Source organism: Phaenicophaeus curvirostris, chromosome 2, assembly GCF_032191515.1.
Source record: "Phaenicophaeus curvirostris isolate KB17595 chromosome 2, BPBGC_Pcur_1.0, whole genome shotgun sequence".
NCBI classification, from domain to species: Eukaryota; Metazoa; Chordata; class Aves; order Cuculiformes; family Cuculidae; genus Phaenicophaeus; species Phaenicophaeus curvirostris.
In genome coordinates, this window is record NC_091393.1 from 81,501,375 (window position 1) to 81,519,355 (window position 17,981).

General features: G+C 38.6%; 1 protein-coding gene across 1 annotated transcript; it reads left to right on the forward strand.

The window, feature by feature from the left end:
• Nucleotides 1-73: 73 nt before the first annotated feature.
• Nucleotides 74-16,836, forward strand: ABCG5 (ATP binding cassette subfamily G member 5). Its single transcript, XM_069852662.1, has 13 exons — nt 74-266; nt 947-1,068; nt 1,528-1,664; nt 1,886-1,984; nt 2,912-3,044; nt 4,637-4,776; nt 5,913-6,042; nt 8,663-8,876; nt 9,146-9,351; nt 10,222-10,360; nt 13,503-13,688; nt 15,346-15,458; nt 16,560-16,836. Exons 1-13 carry the CDS (start codon nt 145-147, stop codon nt 16,754-16,756), a joined length of 1,938 nt encoding a protein of 645 aa, XP_069708763.1. The 5' UTR covers nt 74-144; the 3' UTR covers nt 16,757-16,836.
• The last annotated feature ends 1,145 nt before the right edge of the window (nt 16,837-17,981 follow it).

Below are 17,981 nucleotides of genomic sequence, written 5' to 3' on the forward strand. Positions count from 1 at the left end.
GGCAAGTGGCGGGGGCAGCAACGTACGGTGCCCTTGGGACAGCGGGAAGGTGCCCCTGCCCGCTGCCGGGGAGGCATGGTGGCTGCAATAGGCAGCTGGCCAGCAGCGTGAGGAAGGGAGCCCGCAGGGCCCCAGCACTGGAGGATGTCGGACAGCGGGTTTTCCACCCTGGAGAGGAGCAGCCACAGTGGGCAGACAGGCGAGGCAAAAGCTGTGTTGCAGCCATCTGTCAGCATCAGTGTCCGGGGCATCAATTATACCATAAGGTAGGGTCAGGAAGGTGGCATGGTCAGCCCCTGCCTAAGAGGAGCTGCTCCATCCCCAGGGACCAAGGGGAATGGGGCTGGGACTGGTGGGCTGCGAGTTCAGCTTAATCCCAGTAAAAAAGGAGGAATGTTGCCAGGACACCTGCCTCATGGTGCTGGGTTGCTTGCCACACGGTTAGAGTACACAGCGTGAGGGAGGCAGAGCTGGTCTCCTCTGGGGGGTTCACCAATCCTTCTTCACATGTCTCTGAAGGAGATACTTTACAGATTTCCAAAAATTGTGCCTTTTTCCTCTGCCTTTAGTACTGCTGCCAGAAGGATAACATCAAACTTAAAAAAAGAAAAGGGGTCAGGTGGATTAATGGCTGGCAAACATTGTCAACAAATAAAGCCCTAGTTCAAGTTTCCCCTTTTGGTTGTAGTCGGAAAGCCTCCTAGCAGTCATTCTGAAAATTCTATTCAGACTTTATCTTCCAGATAATGCTGAAGTTCAAAACTTAATGCTGGGGAACTGAGGAGGTAGGGGGCAAGAGGGGAGATATTTTTTTTCCCCCACCACATTTAAAAACACTTGCAGGCTCACATCCCACATGCAAGTAGCTATGAACTGCTTACTTGCTTTACACAAAATTTTTAATTCTTCTCTATTTTATCTTTTTTTTTAATGTTTGCTTTCCAAGAGAACGTGTCGGCCCATGGTGGAACACTTCATTATGTCATAAAAAATGGACCCAGCAAATACTTAAGGATGTCTCATTTCACCTAGACAGTGGCCAAATTATGGGAATTTTAGGAAATTCTGGTAAGCTGTTCCAATACTTCAAAAGAAATTAGATCAGAGTTCATACTGGTGACTTTCACAGTGGTATGAATGTGACTGAGATCTGTTTTAAATAATGAAATTACAGCTGTTTTTAATCCCTCCATTGTAAAATGGTGGTGCTTGTTTTTTTCAGAGCTCAACTTTCTGTCATCTAACTAAAAATAGTAACTTCAATAAAAGAAAAAAAAAAATATATATACACACATACCCAAATATACAATCTGAAGTGTGAATTTGCATGAATTAAATGCTAATTTGCAGACATTCTGGTTTTCCCATTTACTTCCCCTTAACTAACTATATTTTCAGGACCTATTGTTTACATGTTATTGAGGAAAAAAACACAATACTTCTTTTCATACATCTCCATCCAAGTGAGGCTACCACTCTTGAAATCATAAAATTAACCTCTGATGATTAACTTCTTTTGTTTGAAAGGATCTGGGAAAACAACACTTCTGGATGCAATATCAGGAAGACTGGGACATAAAGACAACTTCTTTGGTGACGTGTATGTGAATGGGCATCAGCTGAAGAAGGAACAATTCAGAGATTGCTTCTCTTATGTGCCACAGGTTGTTTTCCCCATTTCCTTCTGTGCAGTGGGCTTCCTCTCATGCAAAGAAAGTAAAGTTGCTAGTGTAATGGACTAATGTAATCTGACTGTGATTTTATTAGTAAATGTGGTACAAAGCATCTAATAAATTGTATGAGTGAGTAAAGGTCGTGGAAGCAGAGGCAAGATTTTAATTACTACAGGACTAACTGCTTCTTCCTATTCAATTTTTTTTTCCAGAGTGCCACTTTGTTAAGTTTCCTCACCATACAAGAGTCTCTGACCTACACTGCCTTACTAACTCTTCAGAAATGCTCCAACGACTTCATCAAAAAGAAGGTCTGTATTTTATCATCTTCCACCAGAAAGGCGGACATGATGTCATGTAATGCTTTCACCAGCAGCACTTTCCATCCATGGCTGTGTTTTATGTTTATAAGGTTTTGTAATCCTTATTCTGCAAATGGGGAGGAATATCCTGCTGAGGAGTAGGACACAAGCTCTCTCGTGCTCCCTGCTCTGCAAGGGGCTTGTGCTGATGCTCCAGGGAATCACCGTTATGCTGCAACAAAACTATTCTGTGCAAAGCTACAGCAGTTACTGCTGCAGGAGTTGCTGCCATTGGTGTCTAGGTCAGCTCGCCTTCCCCAGATAGGAAACCCAGTGTTTAGGGCCATGTGTGCTGGTAAGTCTCATGGACAGCAGGGGTGACTTTGATAGTACCCTGGCTCCTGTACAGTGTCTCTCACTAACCAGAACAGCTCTGAAAAGCAGTGGTCCAGTAAGCCACTTCCTTGATAAAATAGGTGTGTTTCAGATATACTAAAGGACTTCTTTTGGCCTCTGCTGAGAGTAAAAATAGAATATTCCTGACCAAAGGCTCTTGCTCTCTGTCTTCTCACTTATCATCTACTCAGTATTTTATACGTTTTCAGTGCTTATGTGCCTTTCAGCTCCCTTATTTCGAAGCCAGACCAGCGTGTTATGCTTCATACCTTCCCATCTCTTAAAGTCAACTGAAGGTAAAATTCTACTAATTTCAGAATAAATGGCAACAAAATTTAAAAAAATAATCATTGAAATAATGTCTTTAAAATAGTCAAATAGAAATAAGGCCAGACACCTTTCAATTAGAATGGATGCAAGCAGCACATTGGGGAAGCCATACCTTAAAATTATGTCCTTTTTTCTTTAATTTCTTTCATTTTGCACACAGGTATCAGAGTTGGATGTGTTTAGTCTTTCTAAATTGTAACTATTTTTCAGGTAGTTACGGTTATGGCTGAGCTGAGTCTCATCCACATTGCTGACAAAATAATTGGAAGCCATATTTTGGCAGGAATTTCTGGGGGTGAGAGGCGTCGTGTTTCAATTGCAGCTCAGCTATTACAAGATCCCAGTAAGTACCACTGTATAGATTTTCAGAATAAAACAAAGCACTTTGTCCTCCTACCATGGACCTCCATAAACCACTTTAAAATAGAAAAACATTTATGTTCTGTAATTCAACAAAAGCTAGCCTAGTAATGACAGAAAAGGATGAGTAGTACCTCGGATCTGTCATTAATCTATTCGTTGATCTTAGCAAGTAGACAATTTTAAAATCTTAAGGACTGAACAATGATTTAGACTTGCATTTATCCATTTTAAGTCTTTCTGGGCTCATCCTTTCTGTGTATGAAATGTCGGTTGTGGCACATTCATCTGTATTTTTTTGAAGTGCATTAGAGCCATAGATACAGGGATGGATTTTTTTATGCTGAGGTTGGTGAAACACTGGAACATGTTGCCCAGATAGGTGGTTGATGCCCCATCCCTGGAAACATTCAAGGTCAGGTTGGATGGTGCTCTGGGGAATCTGATACAGTTGAAGATGCCCCTTTTTACTGCAGGAGGGTTAGACTAGTTGACCTTCACAGTCCCTTCCAATCCAAACCATTCTGTGATTCTATGATATGCAAACATTGAGCCTTGTAGTGGAGTAGCTGCCTTTGAGCCATGTATGTGTTAGCACCATATACATTCCAGAGGCAGAAAGATTTCCATGAATGAAAATCAAAGCAGAATAACTAGAAGGATCAGCAATAGGAAGCAGCACTGCAAATTTTGTCACTTTTGAGACAATTTCTTAAAGGTGCCAGAATCCTATAGAGTGACTGCAGATCAGGCATTTATTGGATTCTGGAGTCCTTGTAGTGGTGAGATGTATGAGGACTGCGTACCAGGCAGGAAGGAGCATTTCAGTAGGAAAGTGAGGTGTATCACAGGTACTGTGTGCTACTCGTGACTCCCAGAGAGTTCACTGAGTGCAGTTATCGCTCAGTAAATTCACTAAACTCTATAGTGAACACTGTAGTAACTCTGTGTAAATAAACCTATAAAGAAAGCTCTCTTATCCTGATAAAGGTTGAACTACCCTCATCTGTGCTGTATGTCTCATGTCTGTGAAAATAGTGAATTTCACTGTAACTTTTACCTTTCCAATAAAGTCAGTGAATAAAATGCAGTAAAAAAACCCCAAACCCTATCTAATCTATGGAATTACATATGCTGTATTTTAACAACTCACCATGTGTTCATAACAAATCCTGTGTGCATACATAGATTTAATTCAAACTTCTAGCTAATGATGTCAGTTATATTTACATTTGGATACATGCTGAAATCTGTTTTGTTCATAGAAGCAGTTGCATACAAAAAATCTAATTTGGTAATTTTCAGACTTCACCTGGACTTTGAAAAGAATTATTATGCTCTGATCCTGCAGTAGTTTTTTATGTCCTTATTGCTAATCACTGAAACAGAACCACTGAAGCTAAATAAAACTGGAAGAGCGCATCATGGCAATGTCTATGCATACTCAGCTTTACACGTAGAATTTCACATGTAGAGTGATTTCTATGCTATTTACTAAATTAGCTTCAAAGGCAGAACCTATAAGATTAATACCCTTTTACCTGAGCTTTAATGCTATTATTTGTGATTTCTCAGAGGTCATGCTACTTGATGAACCAACAACAGGGCTGGACTGCCTGACAGCAAATCAGATTGTCTCACTGCTCTCAGAGCTTGCACACAGAGACAGGATTGTGATTATTACGATTCATCAGCCTCGCTCAGAACTATTCAGGGTAAATTATATCTACTCTTTATTGGCATTTTTTTTTTTCACCACGATGTTTAGTACTTAGGTTCTCTTCATATAAAAGTATAAGATCCAGTGCAGTTGTCTTCAAAGCCTCTTCCTCCCCTCCTCACCCAAACTCGTCTTGAACTAGCTCTGGCCTTCTGCAAGTCATAGTGCACTTTGGGGCACATACTTCCCTGTGAAAACAACATGGGCACTGACTGTGTGCCTAACCTTTGTGTTATGCAGCTACCCAAATCAAAAACACTGGAAGAAGCCATGTAAATCCCCCATGTGTACAGGCACTGTGAAAACTAGCACTTTATTTATCTTTACATACTTATATTTCAGTAGCACTTGCAACTTGAGACAGATAAAGCCATGATTTGAAATGGAAATGAAAGAAAACACAACTATTTTATTCCTTTTTTATGTCAAGTCATGATACCTTGGTCATGAGGTGGGGCAGGCCTGCCTTACAGGGCTCTGCTAGGGAAAGCATTTTTCCCTTCTATTTCACACTGCTCTTCTGACACATCCACCACCTAGCACATGAATGCAAGGCACCTCTTTCCTGGCTGACTGAACTGAGTGTAGGTGGTCATGAAGCCAGAGGGGAGCGACAGTGGTTTTCAGGACTGAAAGCAGTCCTGGTGCCTTGGGACTATGGATTCATCATAGCTGATGGGAACCCTGCCCTGGCAAATGTTCACCCAAAAAGCAGTGCTGTCAAAGTCCTTAAGCACTTCAGGATAATCTTCCCAACAATTTGGGGAGTTTACAGACTGGGGCTATTAGGTGCCAAAGCGCATCAGTTGAAAAGTGAAGGTACATTAGAACTGAAGTCATAAGTCCATAGCTCCCATTCCTATTTGTGAATTACTTCTGAATGCTGCTGTCACTGATAGTTTCAAGAACCACTAGTTTTAAGAGCTTACAAAGGTTACATCTTGTATAAGCACCAAGAGATGCAATAGAAAGGACAAACTTCCTTTGACAGAAATGAACAAAGGAAGTCTGAATGTGTCAAAACTATTTTTCCTGTCAAAGCAATTTTATTATCAAGATAGTAGCTGTACTCAAGAATTAATGTCCTGCTTCTTAGGATGTATTGTTAATATATGAATTTGCTCCCCACAGTTATTCGACAAAATAGCCATCATGAGCTTTGGAGAAATGGTTTTCTGTGGTAACCCAATGGAAATGATCACTTTTTTTAGTGACTGTGGCTATTCTTGTCCTGAGCAATCAAATCCTTTTGACTTCTATGGTAAGTTTGTCTAAATTGTTATGGGATTCCTTTAGATGAACAAGTTGTTTTTCTTTCCCAAATTAAAGTTTTTTCCAGAGATAGAAATGTGTTTGAATTCTTCCCCAACTTTGTAATCATTCTCAGCTCACAGAACAGCGAGAGCTGGGACCGTGTAACTTCCACAGGAGTCCATAAACCAGCAGGAGTTTGCAGTAGGTCTGATACATATCAGAAAGGAATAAACTACCAATAGTGAAGGAATCTCAGCTTCATGATACAGGATTCCTGAAGGCACCTCCCTATGTCTGTCCAGTAGATGTAAGAAAATCAATTTAAACCCAAAACTGTGGGAAGTTCCACACCCTTATGGACTCCGTGCTGCCAAGCAACTGAAAACAGTTGTTGCCTAGAGGAAAGGATTTGGAATAAATATGTGATGATTGAAGCATCAGTTTCCAGGGATACTGGATTTTAGGTTTCCAAAGGTTTGGGCAGTCACTAGTATCAGGGTGAACTACTGGAACAGAACATACGGATGCTTCAGGAGATGATGACAGCAAGCTGTTTGTAAAAGCCGAAGAATAGTTTTACAAATTCTGGATGTAAAAAGAGTGTCAGCATGAGATTTTGGAAATGAGACTTGGTTTTACTGTAGGGTGTCTGTACCTGATCCATGCGGACACATGTTTGAAGAATGTGTATATACTTACATACATATATGTGTGTGTGTGTCTTCCTAATTATCTTTTAAATCTAGTATGTAGGCTGATTTCTGATGATACTAGCTGAGCATTAATAAGGGAACTTGACCAATCCAAAAAGCTGTATTCAGAAACATAGCACATTCAGAGAAGGCACTGTTTTTCTATTGTCTAGATGGCACTAAACTCAGAGAGAAGAGAGGATGGTTGTTGACATGAAGCTGGAATGGGATGAAGCTGAAAATTCTGGTGTGACAGTGAGGATAATTTTGCCTTCATGACTTTGAATAGTCTTGAAAAGCATAGATGAGTTGAGATTTAGACTCACTTTTAAAGAAGCTTAGTAAAGAGAGTACTGCATTCTCCAAATGTCAGCCTTTGAATGTGACAAGGAAAGGAAAAGATACGGTTTAGAGCAAAGAATCATCAGAATATATAGTCTTTGGAAAATTGGTAGTTTATATTTTTTGTGTGATTTAATGATGTGAATGAAGGGACGGATTCTGCTATCATTTACATCATCAGCAGAGGAAAATAGATCCTATGTATCAAGTGTGGATTATATTATTGAAAAGTCATATATTGTTTTTATAAGAGAAAGTACAAACGCATGGTACTGCATTAGCTATTTGGTCTAGAGACTAGTCAGTGTTATCATTTTTTTAAAAACACAGCTGGTGGCCATTTATTTCCTGTGTGACTTCCATAAGTCACCCTGGCCAAGTTTTAAAAGGTGTGTCTGCACTTCAGATGTTCTTATTTACAAAAGTGAAGACTTCATTTTGGATGTGCTTACCATTAAAGACAATTCTGCTGAATTCTACCTTTCGAAACAGCAGAGAAGTATTCATAAGCTTAATTCAGATTTTAAGGACACATTAAGAATCTTGGATAAGGGCTTCTTTCCTCTTGGTAAGTTTGTATTTTGAAGTTGAGCATAATACTGTAAAACTGAAATCTAAAGATGACAGAAACCTTGGAAATAAATAAGCAATAAAGAAATATTATCAGATGTAGAAGAGTAATATAAAAATCTGTAAGAAGAGCTATTCCTGAGACTGACAATCTAGGTTTTTGAAACCTTAGATAATTCATTGCTGTTAGAGAAAAGGGAAATTTATAGTGCATTTTATCATTGTTGCTGAATCCTTATGTGCAAATCCAATTATACAAATAGCACATGCCAATAAAAGAATTGCTGGTCTCAGGAATAGATATAGGCAGAATTTTTAGAAAGGAACTCTACGAAGTATTTACCTTTCATAATTTCCATGGCAGTAGTATTTTCTTCGGCTTGGACTGAGCGTGCTAGGGGAATTTGGCCTGCTGAACATCCTCTAACCACATTAAAGCAAAAGTACGTCTGAGATGGAGGCGGATGAAACTCAGTGCAACAATACTGCAAAAGCTCAAGTAGAGAAGAGCAGTGTCTCTGCAGCAAAAGCTCAGATTACCTGAAAAATAAAGCTCCATGGTTATGGAGGAGCAGGCAGAAGACAAGGGGGAATCAGGGAGCTATGTCTGAGTATTTACCTGAAAACCTGAGAAGTTTACGACCAGAGAGCTGTCTCTTCATCCTCAGCTGGTGATCTGTCTTGCTCTCAGCAGCAGTAGCTCTTTGTCAGTGCCACAGCTCTGTAGTGTACAAGGAGAACACTAATGTCTGAGTAGCACAACTTGCATTTCCAGATGAAAGACTCAAACTTCAGGGTCCTACAGAGACCCCAAAACATAGAGATTTGTTGTGGCTGCATAGTTATTGGTTCACTTGCTTGAAACGGAAGGGAGGAGTAAAAGAAATATTAAATACCTTCAGCTGACCTCTGCTTCTTTGCAGATTTTAGGACAGAGATAAAGAAAGGCTAGTTGCAAAGGAGGGGGAAGAGGTAAGAAAGGAAAGTGATTGTATACATAGTAAACATTTTGTAAATTTACAGTGGATCTGACATCAGTGGACACCCGAAGCAAGGAACGTGAACTCGAAACATACAGTAGGGTGCAGGTAATTGTGGCAGCCTACAAAAACTCAGAGATCTTTAGCAAAGTACTGGCAGCCATTGAAAGAACAAGGTGTATGAAAGAGCTGCCACCAATACCATTCAAAACTAAAGACTCACCCAGTGCCTTTTACAAATTATGGATTCTTTTACGGTAAGACTTTTTTTTTTTTATTTTTTTTTGTATTTGAGAAAAATCTTCTTATCCACTAATCATTTAGGTACCCCCAGTATTGAAATGCAATTTCTTTCTTATTTTTGTCTACCACCATACTTGTCCCTCTCTTTTTTTAATATATTACGTTTTTGTGGACACTGTGTGTGTAAGAGTTATTCAATGCTACATACCCTACATGTGGCACTACCCTACATGTGGCCAGTCATATCTAACAAGTATATTATTATTGTTTGTTTCATTATCAGGAGGACAACAAGAAACTTCTCCAGAGATAAGATGGGTGTCATCATGCGTCTCCTCCAGAATCTGTTATTTGGCTTGTTTGTAGCATTTTTCCTTCTTAGACTAAGGAATGACTTGATAAAAGGAGCGGTGCAGGATCGTGTGGGGCTTGTCTACCAGTGTGTGAGTGCCCCCCCCTACACAGGGATGCTCAATGCTGTTGCCCTTTGTAAGTTTCTGTCCTGTATTATGTGCAGCAGCATGTATTACTGACATCATTTTGTAAATAGGAAAAAGTCTTTCCTGAAGATAACAATTTGAAGGATCTGAACAGTTTTAGGTAATGTCAGAGCTGATACAGAAGCAAGAAATTCAAAGGTGAAGCAACAGGAAGCTTTGCACCACAGAAAAAGATTAGTGAATCAGAAGGGCCTCCAGGTTCACTGTTCTTAAGGAATACACCCTGGTTCCTGCCTCTCCCTTTCACAACTGGGCTATGCATGAAGGATTTATTCTCAGCTGTGCAAAAGCCCTTAATTGCCCTGCATGTAGCACTATAAAGGCAGGACGAAGTCTGGGTCTGTAGTTAACATCTTAAGTGAGATCAAAACCAAAGACATGGAAAGGATGGGAGTACCAAAGAGTTTTGACAGCAATTAAGGATAAATAGATTTAAGATTATTATGTGATGATAACATTTTTCTTAGAAGGTGTTTCTCTTACAGCTGCCGTGCTAAGACCGACAGTAGTTTCTATTTACTAGAACATACACTACTGTCAACACCTTGAGATCTGAGCACTTCATGAAACGATCCAGCGGTGGCAGCTTTTTCATGTCTTTAATTTCTATCTCCAAAAAGAGAAAGTTGTCCTGCATGCTGCCTAGTTAGGCCTCTTTAGTAAGCTTACCAACTTTTGCCATCTGCAGGGAGCATGTTTTGTGTTTACTGGAGGGGAAAAGTGATCAAACTGGTTTATACAGAATGTTTCTGATATATTCTCAAAGTTGTCTCTGTGCTTTGGGTTGGTTTTTCTAGCAATGTGTCTTGGTGTATTTACTCAACGGTGATTTAATTTATTCCTTCTGCTTTTAATCCAGTCCCACCTTTACGTGCCATCAGCGACCAAGAAAGCAAAGACGGCTTATATAAGAAGTGGCAAATGCTTTTAGCTTATATAGTTCATTTCCTGCCCTTCAGTATTATTAGTGTGGCAATTTTCAGCACCTTCTTATACTGGTAAGCATTTGTATGATCTTTTGGATCGTTACTCTATTTTTCTTACCAATTTCAGTTCCTCTGTGAGCAACAGGCCTTCTGGCACAGCTTCCTGCTGTTGTCTCTCAGAATGATTACAGAGAAAGCTTATGGGAAGATGCCCTTCTTCTTATAAGAGGTGCTAAGTAAAATCAGGGACTTCAGTGGCACTCAAGAAGTTCCTAGTCTTGCCAAAGACCTGTTAAGCAATGCCATGGTTTTTGCAAGAAGGCTTTTTATTTCTAGCAGGTCAAACCTTGCACAAACATGCACACACACACAGAAGATAAAAAGAAGCAATGTTAAAAGAGTGAGTAAGTAAGACTGGCAAAATATGTTCTCTCAGTAACTTTGGAAGTTCTAATGGGACTGGAACGTTCGTCTGTCTTAGAATCATAGAATCACCAGGTTGGAAGAGACCCATTGGATCATCGAGTCCAACCATTCCTATCAAACACTAAACCATGCCCCCCAGCACCTTGTCCACCCGTCCTTTAAACACCTCCAGGGAAGGTGACTCAACCACCTTCCTGGGCAGCCTGTTCCAGTGCCCAATGACCCTTTCCATGAAAAATTTTTTGGGAAGTGTTAAATTACATTTAGAAAGATAGGAAATAAGGAAGAATGAGAGGAAGACAACAGTAAGCGCGTGACAGTAACAAAGCTTATTTCCTGTGATGTTGAGGTGTTAGCTATAGCATACTGAGGCAATGAGACCTGGTTTCCTTTCTTCCAGTCTCCAGAGAAAGACACAAAAGTGGATGTCTCATAGTGGGAGGAAGGGTTTGATTGTAAACTGTGGTTTTGTCCCCAGTACATTAATTTCCTTCCATCGTTGTGTAGTAGTATCTCAGAATGGGCTGATGAAATATCTCATCTGTTCACTGCCTTATCTATCACATAAGGTCTGCTGCTCTTCATTTCTGTTCCACTGATTTTCCACCTTCCACTTGTTTATTCTTAATACAGTCCACGGTTGCTGGCATAAGCTAATGTCAAATAATGACCAAATTCTGTCCCTCAAGCATTTTCTGGGGGGTTTATTTTCCTAATTATGTGAAGGAATGGTGTGTGGTGCACTGAATTTTGCTCAAACGAGGCACTTTTTTCCCTGTCCCCTTAGCTCCCTGGGCCTTTATTTCTGCATGCTGTCAGTGCTGTTTGCTTCAGGCAGCGCTCCCCGAGAAGCCCTTTTTCACAGACCAAGGGAAATTATTCCTCCTTCCAATGAGCATTTAGAGTATGTGCTTTGCTCACCAGAGCCCTTCCATTTCTGCCTGCGAGTCAGCTGGTTGCCGAGAGGGCAGCCATTCAGAAAGCACCTTTTCGGGTTTGATAAGGGAAGGTTTGCGGAGCTCCTGAAGATCATGAGCCACTCTTTGTCCGGCTCACTCCTTAACAAACAGGAAATTTGTATGGGCAGAGACTTTGCCCTTGTGCTTTGGTAGCTTGAAACGCAATCAAGAATAAGGACTGTAGTTCTGGTTAATATTTACAGGCGTTAGCCTCCATGTATCTTTGCTACCTTGTGGTTGTTCGGAAGCCATCAGTGATGTGTCAGAGTGATTTCATAGTGCCCTTAGACCTCTTAGAGCAAGCAAATCCTCTATGAAATTTTGAAGATTGTATCTGTGCAGAACTAAATTCTAAATGGAGGGACTACCTTTTAAAGAGCCTTTGATAGCCTCTGGTACGTGTTCTTACGAGACATTTCTCTCAAGAGTTTGTGTTTGCAAGTTCAGACAGACCCAAACTCTTACCTGACTGGAAACAAGGCAGGCCTGGCCAAGAACGGATACAGCTAGTTTTGCAATCAAGTCAATGTACTCTGTTTATGCTGATTCGCTGAGCTAAAGATACCTCTGTGAAATGTCGTAACAGTTTATATTATCCTACCATTCTATCGCTGTAATATATTCTCTCTTCCAAGTTGGGTTGGGGTTTTTTCCTTCTTAGGCTTTCTCTTCCTATTCCTACTGCAGATTTGCTAGTCTGCATCTACATAGCTCTGTGTAAATTATTAGAGCATTTCAGAGAAAGTGATACTTTTCTGCTAGAATTTTGGAGAGCTGTTCTTTCCACACTAATCTGTGATTAAAGGCTATTAAATACCTGCTAGCTTGGTGAATGTTTAATACTTGAAGAGTCAATGTTCAACCATCTATTTATAACAGAGATTATTTAGGTGTTACACACAAAAAATTGCTAGTGGAAAACCTGTGAGAAAATTAATACTTCTATTTTTAAGACCATGTTAAAATATGATAGATTAAAAAAAGACATAGGGCCTTGTATTGAGGAGTGAAAAATTTTAAAAAAACATTGAATAGCTGCTTGTCAGCTTAGCAAAGCACACAGTGTGTATGCAGCAGGAGGCAATTTTTCGTGTGAGGTATTTACAAAAGAGTAATGGGTCACTATGTAATAAAAGTTTTTATCATCTGTCATATTCACTGTAAGGCTGAATAAATTTTGCCAGGCAGTTGCTGGCCTTTCTTAGCTTTTTAATCTTTAGTGCAGACTGAGGGGGGACACCTTTTTTCCTTAGGTGAGCTAGGGAAAAGCTTGGAATAGCATGTTGTGTTAAAGAATGCAGGAGTATGGAGGAAATTGCATTTGGATTAATTAAATGGGTGGTGAAGTCAATTAGCCTTTGATTTAATTGAGTATATCCATTTTTACATTTGCATGCATGGTATCAGAAGTGCAAAATTTCACCTGTTAATTATATGCACAATGACCTTCTTTAAATATGTGACTTCTTACACAAATAACTCCCACTGCACAGACTCTAAAAGGAGGGGGATATTAGTTTATGGAATTGTAAAAGCCACAGTGGTTACCTTGAAACAACATGGATTTCTGCTACAATTACATCTTTACATAAACCTCTTTCACTTAGATGGAGAAAACCTAATATATTTGCTCCTAGGTCATGGTATGAAGTGGGTGTGCTTTATGTTAAGGCTCCAAACAACATATTGAGATTTAAGACATCAACATTTCACTTAATGAGTAGTGGCAAAAGAATAAAAACAAAACTAAAAGCTACATTCCAGGTTTATTACCAAAACACTGCTTTTTAAATGCTGTTCATTTACTTTTCTTTCTCGTTTTTGTACAGGACTACAGGGTTGTACCCTGATGCTTCCAGATTTGGAATTTTCTTTGCTGTTGTCTTAGCATCTCATATAATTGGTGAATTACTAACACTTGTTGTACTCGGCGTGGTTCAAAACCCAAATATAGTCCAAAGTGGAGTGGTGCTACTTAATTCAGCAGGTGTGATAGTGGGAACAGGACTACTGAGGTAGGAAAAAACTTTATTTCATTATGGTGTTAACATTAAATAATCTGCTTATAGGAGAGTTTCATGCTGTGCTGCTGAAGCACAATAATGCACAGCTAGCAATGGAAAGTAAGTGCAGCTGTTATCCTTCAGAGATAGAACTGCCTAATCATGTTAGACCTTGTACCAAACACACAAAAAAAGACTTTAGAAGTCAAGAAAGATATTAACTTTTTTTTTTGTTTTACTTTTTGCCAATAAATTGAAGATAAAACTGAGCAATTAGTATCTGCGAGCTCAGATGAACTCTTTTACTTATGCTGGTATTATCGCAAGAAATGCTGTCCTCAGGAGGACTTTACCAAAAAAAACATTATCTTGAAACTTTTAGTAACTGCTGGAACTTACCAGGTATTAAACACTAGGAATGAAGGGCTTTAAAAAGCAATTGTTCTCAACTATCATATTAGTGTTTTCTCCAGGTTAGTCATTAAACTTACCAGTCACTTTTTCTATTTGTGCAGATTTAAGTACAGTGAAGTAGGATCAGAATTTTCCTGCATATTCACTAACCATTTATTCTATTACTGTGCAAATAAATGTTTTTGCAGTGTAACTGCATAAACTTTGAGCACTTTTCCTCTTGTGTTTGTCAATACTGAAATTACTATTTTTTGAGAAACATATCATGATAAACTATTGTCAAAAAGTTTTCTTGAGATGTTGAGAAAATAAGATATGCTCACCTGAGACCTTTCTGAAGAAAATTAACTAAAGCTAACAGTACATGATATCAAGTTGTCCTCAAGAAAAGCATGAGACACTGCAAATCCAATGGTGCTTTGTCTCATGAAAGAGGATCTCAGCTAATGCTTACTTATCAAATAGAACTAGGTTAATATCTTAATTATTTGGTCCCTGTTTTCAGGAAGAGGTATTAATACATTTATGGTGATGAGATAGTTATTCCTGCTACCACAGACTAATGCCATAATGATAACTTTTAAAAAGTATTTGAGTAGTTTTTAACCTTATTTCACAGTAGAGATGTTGCTACTTAATGTTTTGAATCTCTTGGATTAAACTTTATGGGCAATGAAGGATATTAAAAGTAGCATTGAGAATTGGGTTGCTTGATTTTCTATTCATTTGTTTAATAATAAAGTGTTGCAGTAATTTAGGTGCATAAATTGACCCATCTTGATGAATAACATTATTTCAAAATTTTTCATACTTCACATTCTTATTTCACTTTTGTATTTTTATTACTATTCCAGTGAATTGCTATTCAGTCTTTTGGGGTTTGAAGATGGAGTGAGGAGGTGTCAGTTTCTTACTTTGGAAGCAACACATTTTTGAAACTGAGGTTTATATTGGGTCTTGTCATTTTCAGTTTATCACTGCAATGTGAATAACAAACAACTTTACAGAATTATTTGTGACTGTATATAAATAAGTCAGGGCTGAAAGTTATGTCACTGGAACCAAAGTCAAAGTCAGCCTTCATGCTTGTCTCCTCAGTTAGGGCTAAAATGTACTTTATGTTTGAAAATTGTACGTATACAGCCAAGAACTGGTTCTGTAACAGGCTACAACCGAAGAGAGCTTATTTTCATTTAGGGTAGGGCTGCCTCTGGGAATGTAGCAAAAGCGAGTTTAACTTCTCTGTTTCTTTAAGGACCATCGATGAAATGCCAACACCTTTTAAAATGCTCAGTTATCTCACCTTTCAAAAATACAGCAGTGAACTTCTTATAGTCAATGAATTTTATGGCTTAAACTTCACATGTGGTAGGTGTTCAAAAACCTCTCCCATCCTTTAATCCGTTGTAAAGAATTTTAATGGGATGTTGATGCTTAATGTCCTTCTACGTACAATAGAAGTATCCTGATGAAATAAAGGTAACTTGAAAGTGATTAAAAAAGATCTTATCAGTAACGATGATAACACTGTATCAGCAAGGTAGACAAAAGGTCGATTCGTTTCTTCAACCATTTCTCATTCTTTCAGTATTCTGTCTTTCCCTTCTTCACCTGTTCTTTTCTTCTCCCTTTGGGGCACTTTGGAAGGTAAAGTTTGCAGCCTGTTATGAGCTTATCAGAGTAGTGTTACACAAATAGAAGACCAACAGAATTGCACAATACAAGACCAAACCTCAGTGCAGGGAGCACTGACAGGTAACACCTGACCAGATGTTTCTGTGAGGCTAGTTGAAATATGTCACCGTGGCATATATTGAGCAGCTTTGACCTGTCAGGTTGTGCTTTGCTGGTTGTGAGCCAGGTAACTGGCAACACATTAGAACCAATCAGGTTGGCAGGGTTAATAGCTTACGTTCACCAATGCAGATAAAACTTAGAGCTTTGGTCCTACCCCAAGATATTTTGTGCTTTGTAGCCAGGCTTCTGTTCTCCTCTCCAAGGTTGTCTATTCTTTATCTGTTAATCTCTCCGGTCTCTTTTTATTACATGAGCATAGATGGCAAATGCTAGAAAATCAGTCCTTGACTTCGTAGTAATCATAAGTAGCTGATTTTTAATGTGCCCTTCAGACAGATTCCATTTCTTTAATTTCAGAAGCACTCAACAAATGGGAACACTGCAGTTCTACCACACGAGGCAACTTGCTTCTTGAGGGCCCTTCAGATAACGTCTCTGAAAAGCCATATATCTTCTTTTGTTTGGCATGAATGTGGTATAGATTAACAGCAGAAACACATGGCTTGGCTGACCTTATTCCAAAATGATGAGAAATGCTGCTGTGGATGTAGTCCATAATTAAAATAATGTTAGGGCTGGGTATACAGAATGTATGAGCTAGATACTTAGGCTTAAGTTTTAATTTTACTGATTCACCTACTAAAGAAATTGATTTCTTCTTTCTTTTGACAGGTGGTGCCAACAGTTCCATTGCAATTAATGCTGCATGTATTTTCTCTCATGGCATTCAATTCATTGAAAAAAACTTTCCTAGTGCACTGTCCCACTTCACAATCAATTTCCTAGTACTCTATGCTTTCCTACCAGGACTTGCCATTATAGCTATTCTGAGCTTCAAAGTAAGAGACAGAGTTATCGGCAGGCAATAAAGAAGTAGTTCTAACAATGTCTAATACTGCACTTTTATTATGGTTATTAAAGGCTTGAATTGTTGGATTTCAGATAGAATGTAAGCATTTTAGATAGAATGTAAGTGATACAGAAACACATTCATCTTATGTCTGTTTCTAACTGGATGTTTTCCATCTTGAAAAACAATGTTCTCTTGAATGTGAATGTATTCCTGGTATTGGTATTCGCTCCCCTCCCTGCCAAATCAGCTGTAACCAATAGCATTAAATGTTCTAAAGAACTTTTGGAATTTAGTTTAGTCAGCTGTTGCTGTCAATGTTTAACAACGTAGCAACAGTGCTCTAATTTTCCCCATTGCCAATAAGCAGAGGGGTATAATTGCTAGTGAATCACATTTCTCAAATGGTATTTCAAGTCCTATGCTTTGTTTCAATACAATTTTGGGGATTTGTAGAAAGGGAATAAACCAAACATATAAATAAAGAGAGAATCAAGAAATCACTCCAATCTTACGCACACTATACAGCCAGTGAGTGAGCACATGATCTTTAAGCAACAGAAAAGTTACCTGAGATGGTTTTGTCTTGTTAATGATAGTAAATCAAAGGCAGTTGTGTTATTTATATCTGTTCCTTCTTTTCATGATCAAATTCTAAATCTTGTTTTGGATGCAGTCTGTAAATTTCTAGAACAAATTTTTGTTTGTTCATAAAATGTCAATTTAACTAGGGGAAAAGAAATAAAAGAGGTTTTTGCCAGTCCTTGGAAGCAATGTAGTTTTCATATTTGGAATATCCTCATGGGCTCACTAACTTTCCAGAGTCTAATTTATCCATTTAACAAATATAGGCACCTCTCAAAACTGAAAGCCAAACAGACAGAATTCCTAAACTCTGTTACTTACTTCCCCTGTTCAGTGAAGAAATCACTTATTACAGAGAGACAGACAGAGATTTCTTTGAGGAGGTAAATATATTTGTATCTTGAAATTCCATAACAATATAATTAGTTTTATTTGATACTTTTGAGGTAACATAGTTTGTAACAAAGAATTTGAAATCCTGGAGTTAATGCAAATTCTTCTGCGTGAGGACAAGATTTTTTTTAAGATCTTTATGTATAACATTCTGATACAAATATTACATAAGAAAACCATTTGGTGAATAAGTATGTTAAAAATAACAAATACCTTTAAAGACCTGGAAGGATACATTAGTTTGTCTTATCCATTTTCATATGCAT

Coding starts and splice junctions, on each gene's coding strand:
- ABCG5 (XM_069852662.1), top strand. CDS start 145: ATGTCGGACAGCGGGTTTTCCACCCTGGAGAGGAGCAGCCACAGTGGG. Junction 1,069..1,527: donor GGGAATTTTAGGAAATTCTG/GTAAGCTGTTCC, acceptor TTTGTTTGAAAG/GATCTGGGAAAACAACACTT. Junction 1,985..2,911: donor ACGACTTCATCAAAAAGAAG/GTCTGTATTTTA, acceptor ACTATTTTTCAG/GTAGTTACGGTTATGGCTGA.